Source organism: Hoplias malabaricus, chromosome X2 (genome assembly GCF_029633855.1).
Source record: "Hoplias malabaricus isolate fHopMal1 chromosome X2, fHopMal1.hap1, whole genome shotgun sequence".
NCBI lineage: Eukaryota > Metazoa > Chordata > Actinopteri > Characiformes > Erythrinidae > Hoplias > Hoplias malabaricus.
The window spans coordinates 44,137,830-44,154,533 of record NC_089819.1 but is presented as its reverse complement, the minus strand read 5'-3'; the positions used below and the strand labels follow the sequence as shown (position 1 = coordinate 44,154,533).

At 37.6% G+C, this 16,704-nt stretch overlaps 1 protein-coding gene across 2 annotated transcripts in view; it reads right to left on the bottom strand.

The window, feature by feature from the left end:
* The window catches only part of LOC136676481 (ubiquitin carboxyl-terminal hydrolase CYLD-like), a 30,464-nt gene that overhangs the window by 3,641 nt on the left and 10,119 nt on the right, over nt 1-16,704 (bottom strand). The window contains exons 3-16 of one of the 2 annotated variants that reach the window (XM_066653542.1): nt 16,331-16,636; nt 14,854-14,959; nt 11,296-11,391; nt 8,647-8,763; nt 6,526-6,917; nt 5,796-5,961; nt 5,110-5,251; nt 4,782-4,904; nt 3,525-3,616; nt 3,100-3,166; nt 2,668-2,800; nt 2,473-2,581; nt 1,164-1,282; nt 191-407 (exon numbers count right to left, since the gene is read on the bottom strand). In XM_066653542.1, the coding sequence (XP_066509639.1) occupies nt 191-407; nt 1,164-1,282; nt 2,473-2,581; nt 2,668-2,800; nt 3,100-3,166; nt 3,525-3,616; nt 4,782-4,904; nt 5,110-5,251; nt 5,796-5,961; nt 6,526-6,917; nt 8,647-8,763; nt 11,296-11,391; nt 14,854-14,959; nt 16,331-16,636 (2,185 nt within the window). The remainder of the gene's footprint in view (nt 1-190; nt 408-1,163; nt 1,283-2,472; nt 2,582-2,667; nt 2,801-3,099; nt 3,167-3,524; nt 3,617-4,781; nt 4,905-5,109; nt 5,252-5,795; nt 5,962-6,525; nt 6,918-8,646; nt 8,764-11,295; nt 11,392-14,853; nt 14,960-16,330; nt 16,637-16,704) is intronic. The other variant, XM_066653543.1, reaches the window with a different exon arrangement.

Here is a 16,704-nt window from a genome sequence, read left to right as displayed (position 1 = left end):
TGAGGAAAATAAACTTCTGATTAAGCTCTAATCTCTCAAAAATAATATTTACACAATTTTCACATGAACTCGGGCACTGTATAGATAAGCACTGTAAAGAAATCTGTAAATCAGTACAGAGCCACTGAAATATCCATTTAATTATTTGTTCAACATGAGCTTTATGAATTCTGATTATATGTGTCTGTACCGTCTCGGTCAGCCATGCTGTCGAAAAAGAGCCAGGCATTGTCGGCAGCGCCATATTTGACGAAGGCGACGTAGTGGCTGGTCTCAATGCAAAGCACAGCAAACAGCTCCATCTGCTGGTGGGGGAAGGAACCCTGCCTCCACACACCCTCCTGAAGCTCTTTAGGCACTGACAGTTTCCCGTATCGATGGGCCTTACGACGTGGGTGCAGATGCACCTGTGTGTACACACACACACACACACACAGATACACTCCATAAACTCCATAATAAAACTCTCTTTGTCTTCAAAGTTACCGTTTTGTTTTTTGTTGTTGGACTATGGTTATATTCAAAAATGAATTATGTTCTACATGCCCCTGCACATGTAATAAACCAGCAAGAAAAACATCCTAGGATATGGGTCACAAGTCTCCTAGTGTTAGAACAATGGTAGAAATGTGTAAAAGAAAGTATCCCTGTTGAGCTTTTGACATACTGTATATGCTGCATTCATCCATTCATCCTGTATGAAAACACATTTGTTTTCTGTTTCTTAAAACCTATAATATGTTTTAAGTTATGACAAATTTTCCTTTTTTAACCTGAGCTCTGGTGCCGTTTGTGTTGGTTTGGAGTTAACGGAAAGTCTGCTTCTACTACGCTTGATAAAAGATTTTGCAGCTAAACTAATATTTAACAGTAATGTGTTAGTCATAGTTATAAATAAGAAAAAAATAAAACTGTACAGATTTCCACTGGACGAGACTAGATGAAGTATATGCAGTTTAAGAACCATGGTATTTCAGTAGAGATCTGAAGTTTAACAGAACTGGGCTGGCTTCATTGTACAGGTATTACTTGCCAAATCTGTAGAGAAGTCTCCATCTAGTGTTTGGGATAGGTACTGCAGGCAGTACAAAGCAAAAATGACGCACTACAGTATCTTAAATATATCTATAAGGAAGGCGAATAGTGGGGTGCGTAGTTTTTACCTGTGTATTGCACTTTTCACAGAACTGCTTAATCTTCCCTGCTGTAATGTCAGCATCTTCATAACACTCCCTGCACTCGTAAAGTGCTAATCCCCCACAGATACGACACTCTCTGGGTGCTGAAACCACACACATAAACGTTCTTGATTAGAAGACTGTAACATGACTGTTTATAAAACAATTCCATCAATATCCATCAATAATTTGGTCCCAAATAATTTTGCTATATATTTTTTTTTACTTTAATCTATTGCAGTAGGAGTATTGGTGATTCATTTAACTCTAGTCAATAATGTTGCCCTTCGAAACAGGGTTATTACCGTGTTTCCCCGAAAGTAAGACAGTGTCTTACATTCTTTTTACCCCCGAAAGTCCCACTATGTCTTACTTTCGGGGTATGTCTTATATTGGTAAAAAATGTCGATTTTTGTTTTAACCATAAAATGAACATTTATTAACAACCTGAACAGTATGGTATTCACCATAAAACAGTTTTATAAAAGCAAGTGCCAAGAATGTCTTGTTACAACCGTATCATGACGGTATTTCCATGTATAACATGTAAAACAATGAAAAACGGTAAGAACAAACAGTCTGAATATGTTATACTGGAAGATAAAACAGATTTATTCCATGACAACCATGGCCATGCCAATCAGAGCGGCCACCAGCGGCTGCACATGAGGGCACTGAGGCTGCGTGTTGGACCACGGACAACATTACTGCTGCTCCCGCGGCCTCCACATGCCTCCGCTCATTCCGCTCCAGATCCGTCCGCATCCCGCAGTTAATGCAGCAAAAGGTACCGGTACTATGGCTTATATTTTTCCAACGTACAGTTTACTATGTCTTACTTTCGGGGTACGTCTTACATTAGCCGACCCCCCTAAAACCCACACTGCGTCTTACTATCGGGGAAACACGGTATTAACATATAAGACTACACCCTCCTCTGAGAAACAAACAGATAATAAAACAGCAGTGACATTTTCAAACCCAAACTTTCACAATCTGTGAAACACTAAAAGAAAACAACTTTTAAAATCGATAACTTCTGTTGTAGAATGTGTCTTTAGATCAATAAACCAAATAAAATGTCCAAACGGTTGACAGGCACTCCTGCTAGGCAAGGTCCATTGTCTTTTTCCCCATAAGACAAAACACTTAGCAATAATTATGTTAAATGAAAAAGACACCTACATGTTATGACTCACCAGTTACTTGATATAACTGATGGAAACGAAAGAATTCATATGGAATCTGTAAATGTTAATGAGTAATATAAGGCATTTCTAAAAAAGTGACTCACTGTCTTCCAGTAGATCTGTGATGTCCAATTCAAGGGAAGGGAAAATCTTATTAAACATTTTAAACTCCTTTCCAAACCGAGGCATTTGGATGATGAGACAGGACGGAGCCTAGACCATGAAGAGGAGAGAAATTATAAAGATTCACGTGTCTGTAGATTGATAAACGTTTGTATTATGTTTATAAGTGAGCTCACCTCAGCAAATTTGAGGTCACTGTTGATAAAGGACCACTCCAGCAGTTGCTGGCTAGTAGGCACAAGTACTTTGTCCTTTTTATCCATAAAGATTTGGTAAAAATAACAGTCTTGGACTTTTTGTCCTGCAGAGCTGTCAAACACAGAGCTGATTTTAACACATCATAAGCACAAGCACACACCTTCCTGACAGACAGAAAAACTCCAGCCTATATTCTCATCTCCACAAACTATTCTAAATGCAGATTCAGATTATGACACTGTAAAACGTAATAGTTCACATTAATCCAACTCCATAGGTCAAATGTACACCAATACATACAATACACACAGAGAGAGAGAGAGAGAGAGAGAGAGAGAGAGAGACAAGAAAGAAAGAAGTGGAACCTAAAACTGTAGGGAGGGTGATAAATAAATCTCACAAACACAAACCGTAGTTTGAGCAGTGGGTCTACCCTCAGAATGTGGTGAAAAAGAATGTTGAGGAATTCTTCAGGATCTGTGTGAAGAGAAAAGAAAAATGAAATTACAGCTATTGCCTTCAAATCAAATTCATTGCCATACAGCAAACTGTCCACTCAATGTATTGTCAGCAGGAGGCAGCATTTTCTAATACAACTGTAATCAGGTTCAGACACTGTATAAGTTTCTGAGGCATTTAAAATTGGACACTGACAAACAAGGAACATGTTCAAATTTTTGCCATAAAAAGTGTTAAAAAGAGATAAAAACTGCAGCAGTTGTTCCAAGAAAATACAACATCAGATGAAATTTTAATTGAAAACAGCAGATATATTGGGGTCTTTAAAGATACTAATGAAGGACATAAAAGTGTGTCAGGTCACAGTGTGTCTAACCTTTCTCCTCAGATGTAAAGCCTGACGCTGCCTCCACCTTTTCTAAAATTCTCCGCAACTTCATGATCTTAGTGGCACACACGTAGCCATGTCTGTCAAAAAACAACAAACATATATTCAGTTTAAGGGAAGAAATATTTAAAAAACCCTAAACTACAACCAATAAAACCTCTAAAGTGTCTTTCACTTTTCTCTGAAACACTGAAACCATTTCTTTATAAATATTAAAATATATGTTAGGCTAAGACAATTATAACTGAATTAATTTACATGCAACATGTAATGTAATATTTACAATTATATTATTTACAGTTAAATTATATAATTTATAGAATACATATTACATAATATAAATTATATTTTTGTGGACTTTTTTTTTAATCCCACATTTCTTATAAAACTAAGCCATAGCATCATGACCAACTCCTTGTTTCTACATTCAGTATCCATTCTCCCAGCTCCATTGACCACAGAGGAACACTTTGTAGTTCTACAATTACAGACTGCATCTGTTGCTCTGTATACTGTGTTTGCCCCCTTACACCCGGGTCTTTAATAGTCAGAACCCAAACAGGACCACCATAGCTCATCTGTTGCTGCAGTTTGGTTGCTGTTGAAGTGGGCAAACAAAGTATACAGAGCAACAGAAGGAATACAGTCTGTAATTGTAGAACTACACACTGCTCCTGTTACCTCAGTGAAGCTGAAAGACGAGACAGTGAGTGTAGAAAGAAGGAAGTGGGCAAAATGTTATGGCTAATTGGGGTAAATAGATAGATCGTCCCACTTTGCTGCCGTAACTGCGTGTTCATTTCTGGGAAGGCATTATAAAAGTTGTTGGAACATGTCTGTGAGGTTTTAATGGCATTCAACAATGTGTACATAATGTCAAATCTGGTGAAGTTGGATGATTAGTTCTGGATCATAAATCTATTCCAAATCCTCTTAAAGGCACTGGATGATACTCCACGTTGGGAGGGCAGTTCTAGTGTTCCACAGCCCAATGTCTTGGGTGAGGGGGGGGGGGGGTCTTTAAACACTAATAGCATACCCTTGGCATTAGTCATGATTACCTTAGACTCGTGCGACTCTACAGTGTCCAATTTTGCTTTGCATCTTTCTATGTAGATTTCACAATCTGAGCATGCACAAATATATATCAGTGTTCACACAGAGGTGAACTTTAAACAGCTCATGGTGTCTACATGCACTTGTGTATGACGGCACTGTATGAAATGTATATATGGGGAAACTCACATGCGCAGTGGGTTGACTATCTCAGTGCGTAGCAGTTCCTGTGTCTCTAAGTAGTATTCTACGTCAGTCTTGGACTTCGGCCTCAGCAATACGGTATCCAGCACAGAGCTAAACGAGAACAGACTGAGACAGACAGAGAGAAAATGTGGAAAACAGAACACAAAGCAGTAATAGAAATAAGAAATAAGCAACATCATACAGTTTCCTTGGAGGAAAGTTCTCCACTCTCCACTCCTGTTGAGGAAAACATCTAACAGATTTTCAAATGCACTTGTAACTTGCAAGTGTTGGCTCATAAATGTTAAAGTGCTAGTGCATATGAGTATACCAAAACAGTGTTGAGTCCAGGTAGCAGGAGTTGTAGTGGCCTTGAATTCCTTTTTTCTTCCCCACCATCACCTCCAAACCATCATTTTCTGTGCGAGGGGGAGTGTTTTCATTCACCACCTCACTGAGGTATCCTCCAAACGCTACAGAATACACAATTCAACACACACAAATATCAAACCAAACATATCACAGTCCTTTCCATTCATTATTATAAGCATATCTAACCAGAGCCAATGGGTTGAAATAAAATACCCAAAAACATTTAGGCCTGTAGTGTGCACACTTTTAATTAGAGTACATAAACTTATGGATGGTGAGATACATTTTGTGTAAATTTGTTTGAGCGTTTTTGATTGTGACTCCAAGCAACAGCCCATTAAAATGTGTCTTTTTTCTTTTCTCGTTAACAGCTTCTTACATGCTTTGATAGTGCTTGTTTCCTGCATTGCCAAAATACCAAAAAAGTGGGACACACACAGAAATTGTACAGTTAGACGATACAGACAGACAAACACTTTCTCAGATCTGAAACAACTTTCTGAAAACAATTTTTATTGGTTTGTTTTTAATTTTTTCCCCTTATTTATGGATTGTGTGTAAAATGTAATGTATTGTGCAGCCATTAGTGATGCAGTTCAGGGAAACGTGCACATACGCTGAAGTGTTAGGATGTCTGTGTCTCACCTATAGAATTGCAGCGTTCGATTGGATTGGGCGAGTGGTGTTGGGAAGGGAAACGAGAATCGGGTCGGCAGCATTTCAGTTTAACAAACAGAGCTTTTTTTGGGGGACAGGTAAAGTAACGAGTTCCTTTAAATGTGCCATCAGTGCATCCTACACACTCATCTTCCTACAAACACACAGGGCAGAACAAGAATTAGAATTTTAGAAGCACAGATTACAAATCATTGAAGAAGCCATATTCAAAGTTTAAAGATAATCCACTGAAGGATTTCCAGTGTGTTTGTACAAACAGGAGAGCCATATTCACATAAAATTAAAAAATAATTTCACTAACAACTTTTAACTAAATAAATTTTTTTGTATAACTAAATTATACAGCCACTTATTTAGCCTTTAAAATATTATGCATTAGCAGCAGGTTAAAAATTTTAGACAAAAAATATAGACAAAATACTGGGTTTAGTGGGGTATGGTGATTGTTTGATGGGTCATATGCTAATCATCACCTGCCTTACCCACATAAAAATCAGGATTAGTTCAAATTACAGTGTGCTCCCTGACTGCATTGACTTGTGAGTGAATGGCACGTTCTGAAATTGAAATTACTAAGCAAACCAGACTCTTACAAGCAAAGAAAAATGGTTCTCTTTATCTGAATATATATTTAAAAAGACAGGGGGTATATAATAAATAATAATAATATTAATAATAATAACAACAATAAACGCACCAGCTCCAGCCCTGCAAGAGGCTCCAACAGACCAGGTGGCAGGCCGACCCAGCGTATCACTCCACACAGAGGAGGATTCTCCTTAACTTCCACCAGTGACCCCACCTCCAAGCCTGGCTGACCTTTGGTGGGAGATGCTGGTCTTGGAGATGGAGCTGAAACAGGGGGAGGGGGCTCCTGCTGCTCTCCCATCACCGATTGGACAGAGAGGGAGAGCGGGCCGTGGCTCATGCTGCCATTGGGCCCACTTTTCCGATTAAGACTGAAGGGTAGAGAGTGGAATTTGTTGTCGGTGGACAGTGAGGTGGCAGTGGACGGAGCTCTGGGAGGGGGAGACGCTTGGTTGAAGTCAGGGGGAGTTTCTGTCAGAGACTTGGCCGGGTCTTCGCCAACTGACAGAAGGGGAGGAGCAAATAGCACAAGTCAGATTTACATACAAGATGTGCAATGCAATGACTGTGCAAAGCAACAATGTGGAACAGCACAGTGAAACACTAGGAGCTTGTTTTTGACACTGATGAAAATAAAGACTAATTTTTTAGTGAACTTCAGGTACTATTCCACATTGGTACAACTTATAAATGAACCAAAAAAATGAATAGTTCTGGGGTAAAAAATCTTGTTTACAATATTTTCAGTTTACTCCAAATGTAGTCCAACAGCCAAGACATGCCTGAGTTTGAAATTCAGAAAACTAATGGAGCCAACAATAATGGAAGCTATAAAATCATATGCTTCAAATTCTGTCTGAAATAGACTTGCTTGGATTATATTTTTGTTCCACTGTTCGACATAAAATTATTACGAAAAAATGGACAAATGTATGTGACAATGCTCATGTTTGCTCTACTTTTGTCAACTGATCCATGTTTAATGCAACTATGTTGTGCAATGCCAAACTTAAGGCACCAAATATGTCTTGCCTGATCATTTGGGGGGAAGAAAATATCATGTAAATTAGATTTTTTTTTAAGTCTTTAATATACACCTTAACCCACAGTGGAAAAAATATGGAGAAACAAGAAGGGTGAAGCAGGCACAGAAAAGATGGAAAGGAATCATATGAACCCACAGACATCACAATGTGACCCATTTAACATGCAACATACCACAATGCCTTCACCTTTGCTTTCTGTATACACATTATCTCTTCCACAAACCCCACAGCACAATGTTTTTCTCGTGCAGGTGAGGGATGCAGTGCAAAATGATGATGATCGGAAACACTTATTGATGTCACTTTGATGGGTGAACCCACATTGGGGCAAGGCTGAGACCACTGAGAGAGGCTAAATATGTGAGCCCACACACATATACAAAGAACAGAGGGTGGAATCAATCATCACTTGCAAAAGGCTTTCAGCAAAAAAAAAAAAAAAAATTATTAAATAAAGATCTGTGGATAGTACTTTCAGGCCTTGTGTTGTTCAGATTCAGATATTGAATTACAATAGCTCAATACAAGCCAGTAAACCTGGGGGCTGATTGAAACCAGAGTAGTGTTTTCCAATCAAGATGGAAACATTCAAGAATGTAAGTACATTTTTAAAAATGTGATATGTCTAAATATTTAATGTCAACCAAAAAAAGCCTTCTGCTCACAGATCGATACCAACATACAATGTGGCTCATTTCAGATACAGGTGACTCTTAGCAGCAAGTTCCAAAGGCATAAGAGTGAACCATTACTACTAAACTAAATGTTCCTACACCAAAGTTATACAAACATTGTGTCCAAAAGTATCCAGACACCTATAAAAATTACTTCAAATTCCAACATGTACTGTTAAAGCCTTCCTTAACATTACCCTTGTTTTCAGAATAATGGAAAAACAGGTGTCTAGATCCTCTTGGACATAATGTGCAGGTTAAATAGGGGTGTAACGATCCACAAAATCAATAGTTCAATTGATACAATAAAGCAAAGAATACTTTTATCGGTATACTTTTATCCTGAAAATGTGTATCATTACACCCCTAATATATACAGACACCTACAAAAAAAGAAACCATTTGAAAGTAAAACACTCTCTATATAAACCCTTGCTGATAAGATCCACTAATCAGTTTGGTGGGCTCAAAATTTCAGCTGATCACTGTCACCCCTTGGTTACTGATTACCTTCATCTATGTACCATGTGCTTTTGGATTTGGACTGGGCTGGATGATCAACAGAGCTGCCATTTAGCGTATAATAAAACTCAGACTTGCTCCTGCTGGCAGCCTGAAGACCTAATGCTAAATAACACATTGAAAAGGACACACAAGTTTGTGGGAAATTATATGTTTTGAATTTAAAGAGTTGGCAAAAAATGAACATCATAGAATTTTCCCTTTGCAACAAATGACTGTTTTTGTTTTGTTTTGTTTTTTTACTTTTGCACTGGAGCTAAAAGGCTAATGTAGGGCTGACCTATTTCGGGAAAATATCAAACTGCAATGATTTAGACCAATATTGCGACTATCATTCATAAATGTGATTATTTTGTATACATTTATGTATTGCCATTTTTTGTGATGTTACAGCACATGTGTTTGGTTGCTTCTGATTGGTCAAATTCATCTTCAGCCAACTGAGAATTGTGCTTTACTGCGTTAAAAGTCTCATTGTTACAACTTCTTTAAAAATTAACATTGTTGATAAAACAGGCAGGAATAGAAATTGCTGCTCTTGTAATTTTAAAAATCACAGGATGCAACATAAAAAAACTAATTGAAGCTTCCATTACTAATTCACATTATTTAAACAACATCCTTAAATGAATACAAATGTATCCTTAAGGTCCCACTCCAGTGGAAAAACAAGAATTTTAAGTCTGAGTGATTAAGTAATGTCAAATAGTTTTGCCTGTGGTTTCAGAAACAGTATGTCACAACACATTTGTATAAAAATGAACAAAAGTCTGTCCCATACCTAAAAAAGCTGTAACTTTGTCTGTTCATCATAGTGTTAGAAGTTCAATTTCATTAATAAACAATTTGACATGTCTTGAAACAAGCTTGCTATGCACTGTGCAGAATGCTAATTAGTGGTTATAAGTGTCCTACTTAACCTTGCAGCTCCAATGAAAAACTAAAGAAGCAACCAATGTCATGTCATATATATATATATATTTTTTCCTTTATGCCTTTATTTCCTTTTTTTCCACATTATGCCATTCACAACACAGTTTCCACTTTTGACATGTTTATCTGTTTTTTTTTCCACTGCACACACATCATTTACCATTCTGAGTAAAATAATTTAAGGTGTGCAGTATTGCCATAACCAAACAAACCATAATATGGACATTACTGACTGAACAACTGAAGAAAATAAATAAATAAACAAATAAACAAATACATATGTAATTATACAGCATAACAAATATTTTGGTTGTATCTGACATCAGTGAGTGAAATGGGTTGCACTGCATAATTAGGTATCAGGACACAGATGTCAAAGCTCTTAAACATATTAAACACAGATTTAATCAAAACTATATTAGATTTACTTCTGAAAGAATAACACAGATATTATATCAGAAAGAAAAGACTAAAGTAAATGAAAACTAGAGAGATAGGGTAGAGAAAGACAGGTGAGAGGAAGAGAGAGAGAGAGAGAGAGAGAGAGAGAGAGAGAGAGAGAGAGAGAGAGAGAGAGAGAGAGAGAGGAGGGATGCAAGAGAGGAGAGAGAGAAAGCGACTGCTGCATGGTGGACATGCTGTGCACAGGCAGCTCATTATATCCATATCAGCTCATGCTTGCTGAAAAGAAAAAAGAGGTTTCAGCAAAACTTGACAATAAGAAACCCCCAAAACCCCCAACAGAGCACAAGTACATCCAGGTGGCACTGTTGACAAGTAGGTAGATCAGGTAGATACTCAAAATAAAGAGATTCTTCAGCTCTGAGTTTGCATTTCAAAGTACCATTTACATAAAATAAGCACCAATTAAAGAAACTGCACAGCTGCACATTTAGGCTGTATAAATATTTGCATTCTTTTTAAAGTTAGAGTTCAACCAAGCAGCAGTAATTAGTTATTAGAAAGGCAATATTTAAGTATAATGTTAAATAAATAAATAAAAATTTGGCAAATAATGAATGTCAGTTTTGTTTTTTCATAACCTACAGCATATTTTAGATGAACAGATTTAGCTACCATAAAAAAACCCTCCTTGAAATGAAACTAGTATCTTAAACAGATATGCTAATATGGTTTCAGAAACGTTTCTTTGAATGACTAATTTTCTATGAACATGGAAATGAAGTATATCACATACCTAAAATATTTGTAGTGACCTTATTAAAGCCTGTTTATACTTTTAAGTATTTTATAAAGCTTGCAAAAAAGTAACGCTTAATTTAATCTCATTAGCACAGTATCACAAATTAGATATACAGCTTCAGGTATAGATCAATGACCACTGTGTGGTAAAATCTGTTTTTCAGAGAATGGATGAGTTGGATGAGTTATACGCTTGAATAGCATTGATATAAAACACTACAAAAGAAATGAGACTGCAGGAATTATTTTGTTGTGTTAATTCAGTATTGTTTTTGAGACAGACAGTTATGCAGACATTAATTTACAACATGAAAGTAATTTAGAAATCGTGTGTTTACTTGCAATTTTCACTAAATTTTTGTTGTTTTCAATTTGAAACCAGTGTCAGGTTGGGTTCATTTTCTTTGTTTTTGTCTAATAAAAAAACAGACTAGACACAGCGTGTAATTCACACTTAAAATCATACCCTACAAAAGCTAAAGAAGTAGTAGGCTGTGGTACCTTTACTCTTTGGTTTGCCCTGGCTGCCAGACTTGTCACTATTCCCTCTAGAAGTAAAGCTGGATTTGGACAGCCTCGGGTCCTGCATGGAGTATTCTGAGAAACAACAATATAAAACACACACACACACACACACACACACACACACACACACACACACACACACACACACACACACACACACACACACACACACACACACACACACACACACACACACACACACACACACAATAACGAATTGAGAACAGCAGACAAACAATACACTGTGTTGAATTCTTAAGCACCATGGCACATTATTTAAAGCTGCTTATTTGGTAATAATTATGTCTGTATTGGTAATCATAAAAATACAAAGTAAATAAACATTGTTCAGAGTCCATCACCAGCATACTTGATATCATTTAATCAAACCTGCTGATAACACAGTAAATCTGTTCTACCGTGTGAGGAGCTTTGGTTACACTGGTAGAAACCATTACTTATTGCATTCATATCATTTATATTTATTATAAATGTTATTCTGAGCAAATAAATTTGCACTGTCTACATAATAGACTATTTATATATTTTTCTGGTCTCTAAATTTTCAGAATTTTATAAAATTCCATAACTAATTACAGTCCAAATTAAGAGTACCATCGTTCAATAGTTCAAACCTTTTAATAATACTTAATTTAATTTAAAATAATTTATTTTTAATAATACATAATTTATTACATAATCATATATTACAGTTTAGTAATGTAAGCTCAATATCTCAAGACATTTAGCCATGAATTATATTATTTTCTTTAAATATAAAACATACCTGAAATGTTTAATGAGAATTCTTTTATTTTTTTAATTATTATCTGCAATTTTCTATATTAACAATGGCCTTAAACTCTATCCTGGGATCTTCATTGAAAGAGCAATGCATTTCTAACATTAACACATTCAGAACATAGTGTTACATAAAATATTCCTTGCACCTATATGTCCGGACACAAAAAAACAACAAATCAATCAGCAGAAACAGGGAATGGACAACACTGAAGCTGCAAACACTACACTTTTGAAAACAAGCTTTTCAGACAAAAGCTCTTCTGTTTGCAGCCTGTCAGCACACACACACGCACACGCACGTCTCTAGCCCCGCCAAACAAAAACACATACCAAAAGTCACTGCTTCTTCATATTCTACTAAGGCAACGTCAGTATGAGAATTTTGTCACACACTCTGATCATGTTGTCTGACCATATTAAGCACCAATTATTGCATCAGGTATACTATGTCAAACTAAATAAATGACTTTTCCACATAATCTTTGAGTGCAACGACATGAATATCAAGCCAAATTAAGGCTTTTAACAGTCCTTTAAAAACAATCACTAAAAAGTTCACAAATGTTAATTAGTGTAGGGCCACAAATTTTCTATGACTCTCTGTAAATGGCTTCATTTGCGGGACCTGTTCACTACTAAAGAGAAGCACAGTGTGTACTACTAGAAGGACAGGTTAAAAAAATAAATTAAAAAAACTGACATCAACCAATAACATGTCATGTTATCTCTCACCCCACCTAACACTGAGTGTTAAAACCCCTGCATGATACTTTGCTTGTTTCCTTTAAGAGTGTCTAGTTGAAACATGTATTTTGGATCGTTTGAATGGGCCATACTGATAATAAAACAGGGCTCGTGTTGCAAGCCCCTGCAATGTTTAGGTATACTGCATTTGCTGAAAGAGTTGGTCTAATTCTGGTCTTGAAAAACAACCTTGCAATGTCTCCCTACAAAGGAAACAGGCACCATGCTCAACAGAACATCACATCTTTCTCAAAGTCATACGTGCAAATCTGTATGTCTTTCTTCAATTTGACACTTCGTTATCTGATTTGCATTAACTGTTGTAGAAGTTTGCTTGCGTGTTAATCACTGAAAGATCTGATCCAAGAGCTCATCATTCAATGGCCAATGACTGAAAAATGCCCTACAAATATCAAGCGGGTACGATACCTGGACTCATGGGCGTCGTAAGACTGTACCCCCCACCCCCCACCCCAAATGGCCCTAAACAGGCTCCTAAACAGAGAACACACTTTTCATTGGTCGTCACCTTTATTTAGCCAATCAGCAGCCAGAGCTGTCCATCATTCACTGTGCAGCCAATGGAGTCACAGTCCTTCCTACAGCAGTCTGTTTTACGGCGGCGCTGAGAGCAGCAGGTCAGAGCTGAAACACTGGGAACTACAGCTCTGCTTTAGATAGAACTAATGTTAACTTAGCTCCTTGTGGCTTTGCTTAATCTGTGCCTCGTCAACGAAATTTGCTGCTATGAGGCAATTATCCCATACTGACCTGGATAAATCTTACCCCCCCCCCCAATCATTAATCTCTAGTGACAGCCCTGCCTGGACTTGTTGGTGACTCTAACTCCACTAGTGTGATAGATGTTGAGACTGAGATATTTCCAATGAGAAAGTGAGACACAGGCTGAGGGAAAGCCACAGGAGGAGAGCTCTACAGTCTGTGCTGTGCCTGCTGGTCCCATTCTGTAGATACTTTAATTCCTTTCATGAGTACTGCATTTTATTTTTGCACTCGTGTTCTGTGTTGCACCCTGGTGCTGAAGGAATGTTGTTTTGTTGAACTGTAATAAAGTTTCTGTCAGAATAAATGTGAATACACACAGGCTTTTCAGTAATACAAGCAGGCAGCTTCATTGCAAAAAAAAAAAAATTTATTTACCGCAAACTCTCTCTGCAGAACAGAAAATCCATGCTGCCTGCCTTTGCTTATCCAATTTATCATCCATATACTTTACTCTTTTCTTACATGTAATTCTGCTGTAAATCCATGCAAAAACAATTTGTGCTGCTCATTTCTGGGTGTTTTGGAAGAAAAATAGACCTGTCTCAAGCGTAGCATTGTATTTCTTACACGTTTTCCTTGTATCAGTGAAGGTTCCTCCTGGTGAAAGATTGTGTAGCTCATGACCCAGTGTCACTGATTAGTCACATAGTGTGGAAGGCAAAAAGTCTGAAAGTTGTTTAGTGTGAAAGCTACAGAAATCTGACAACTTTGCAAGTTGTGTAGTGTGTATACGGCATAACATAGAAGCAATTTTGAATGCCAAATATGTCTTGGCTGATCCACTGCAACTAGGATAATTGGAATTTGAGTAAATTTGATTTTTCACTGAAAAATGGTTTACCCCAAAGACCAACCCTCTCCAATACATATCCCTTTTCTTGAAAGACCAAAATTACATAAGAAACAAGATTAAAGGGAACACAGCGAAAAATAAATTCACTCTCTGATTTTTTTTACCTCTCTAAGGCAACCCACCAACCCTGCTCTCATACATGTATTCACATGGGGAAAAATTATGTTTAGGTGCTCTAAACTCCAACCACAAAGAGCAATCATAAATAATCTGTTTGAAACTTGTGTGGCTTTCCTTGACTAAGAACACAAAGCACACACACACACACACACACAAACCACCTCAATTCCATACTTGCAAAATGATCTGTTCAGGCCAAACATTCAGATAAAATAGTAAGCACTCACCTGGCATGACGTCACAGATGGGCACGAGACGGGTATGCTCAAGGCTGGCGAAATTACAAAGCAGCTTCCCGTCAATCACGCCGTCCCAGTCTCCGATAGGATTGTCCTGAGGGCGAGACGTACAGCACCCTATTACTGATGTTGGCCTAGCTCATCTCACACAACCTATACTTACTGCTCAACCACCATTATTTCAGACCCCTGAATACAAACTCACAGTGCCCTTCTAACTGCTAAATTTTGATACATTTTCCCCATTTTGTTTTATTTTTTAAACTAGTATTTCTACAGTCCTACTCCAAACCTCAAATTTAAAAAAATTGTAGCTTAAACACCATTTATTTTTATACTAATTTCTCAGAAGGAATCAACACACATCTTTATAACAAAGTACATAGTATCCATATGAACACCACAATGCAGCACAAGATGCACCATCCATATTCCACAACATTCTAGCTCCCTAATTAATCGCAACTGCAAGTTGAACTAGACTCAAAACACTCTCCCCAGTGTCTCTGCTCTGTCCACTATACACCAAATATTTATTAAATAATCCTATCCTTTGGTTCTGAAATAATGCATTCTATGCTTCATAATCCTACTAAACTCAAAGAAAGTGTCTCGGCTCTGTCCTGGAGGCTTTGTGCATAGATCAAGTTGCAGCTGAAGGGCTGGGTCTGGCAGAGTGTGTGCGTGCAATGGTGCTGTCTTGTCCAAGTGTTTGGCAGTTGGCCACAGTGCTGGTCATTCTCTCTCTCTCTCTCCCTCTCTCTCTCTCTTTCTCTCTGTATCCCCTCCCCTCTCATCCCTCCATCCTTTCATCCTTCCATCCACGCTCTCTAAAGCATGACTGCTCTTTTTGTCTTGGGCCGACAGCGAGTGGGACGTTAGCCGACAGCCAATGCAATAGCAAAGCACGGAGGGCAAGAGCTGAAGAAAAAAACATTTAACATACACTGTTCTCAATAGCTATGTGAGGTACAGTCATTACACTGCACTAGATGTCTCTGTTCCGTAATGTAAAATTATTCAGATAAAGTCTAATGCAGGAGATCAAGTCACCTGAAACTGATTAGAAGGCCAAATATTCAAAATGATTGAAAATTTGCAAATAAAAAAATAAAGTTTATGCATTTGAACATTAAACATCTTGTCTTTGTAGTGTGTTCTATTGAATACAGGTTGAAAAGGATTTGCAAATCATCGTATTCTGTTTTGATTTATGCTTTACACAACGTCCCAACTTCAGTGAAACTGGGGTTGTAAGTACATGGACAATTTATTGTGGTTCCTTTTTTGATTATTGTGTCTGAATACCGTTTTCCTATGTATTTATTTCTTAAAACCTTTCTTAGCTTGTACATAGAGAATATATGCTTTTATAAGTGCAAAATCAAAGATGTTATACATATATGTGCATTTTAATTGTATTTATATCCTGGGACTGCAGTAAAATTACTCTGAAAACAATTACCATATCAACACCAACGTAATGACCCAGTGTCTCATTTCCAGGCAACAGATCACAAAAGATGACAGTCCCACGTTCGGGTCCTTCCCGGGTCTGCACCAGTACGCGAGAGTTAATCTCCAGCGGCAGGAAGTCTCCTTCTACTTCTGTGTCATTATCCACTAGGGTCACATGATCCACCTCCAGATCCTCATCCTCCCAAAGCTCGAGTTTATCGAGTGCGACAAAGACTCCGCACTCATCCTCACACCGAAACAACTGCTGGCCTTGATACGAACCCTCAGTGAAACCCTGACCACGACCTTCCTCCTGAGAGACAGACAGAGAGCAAGAGAATTAGGAGATACAAAAAGAAACAGACACAGAGTAAGACAAAG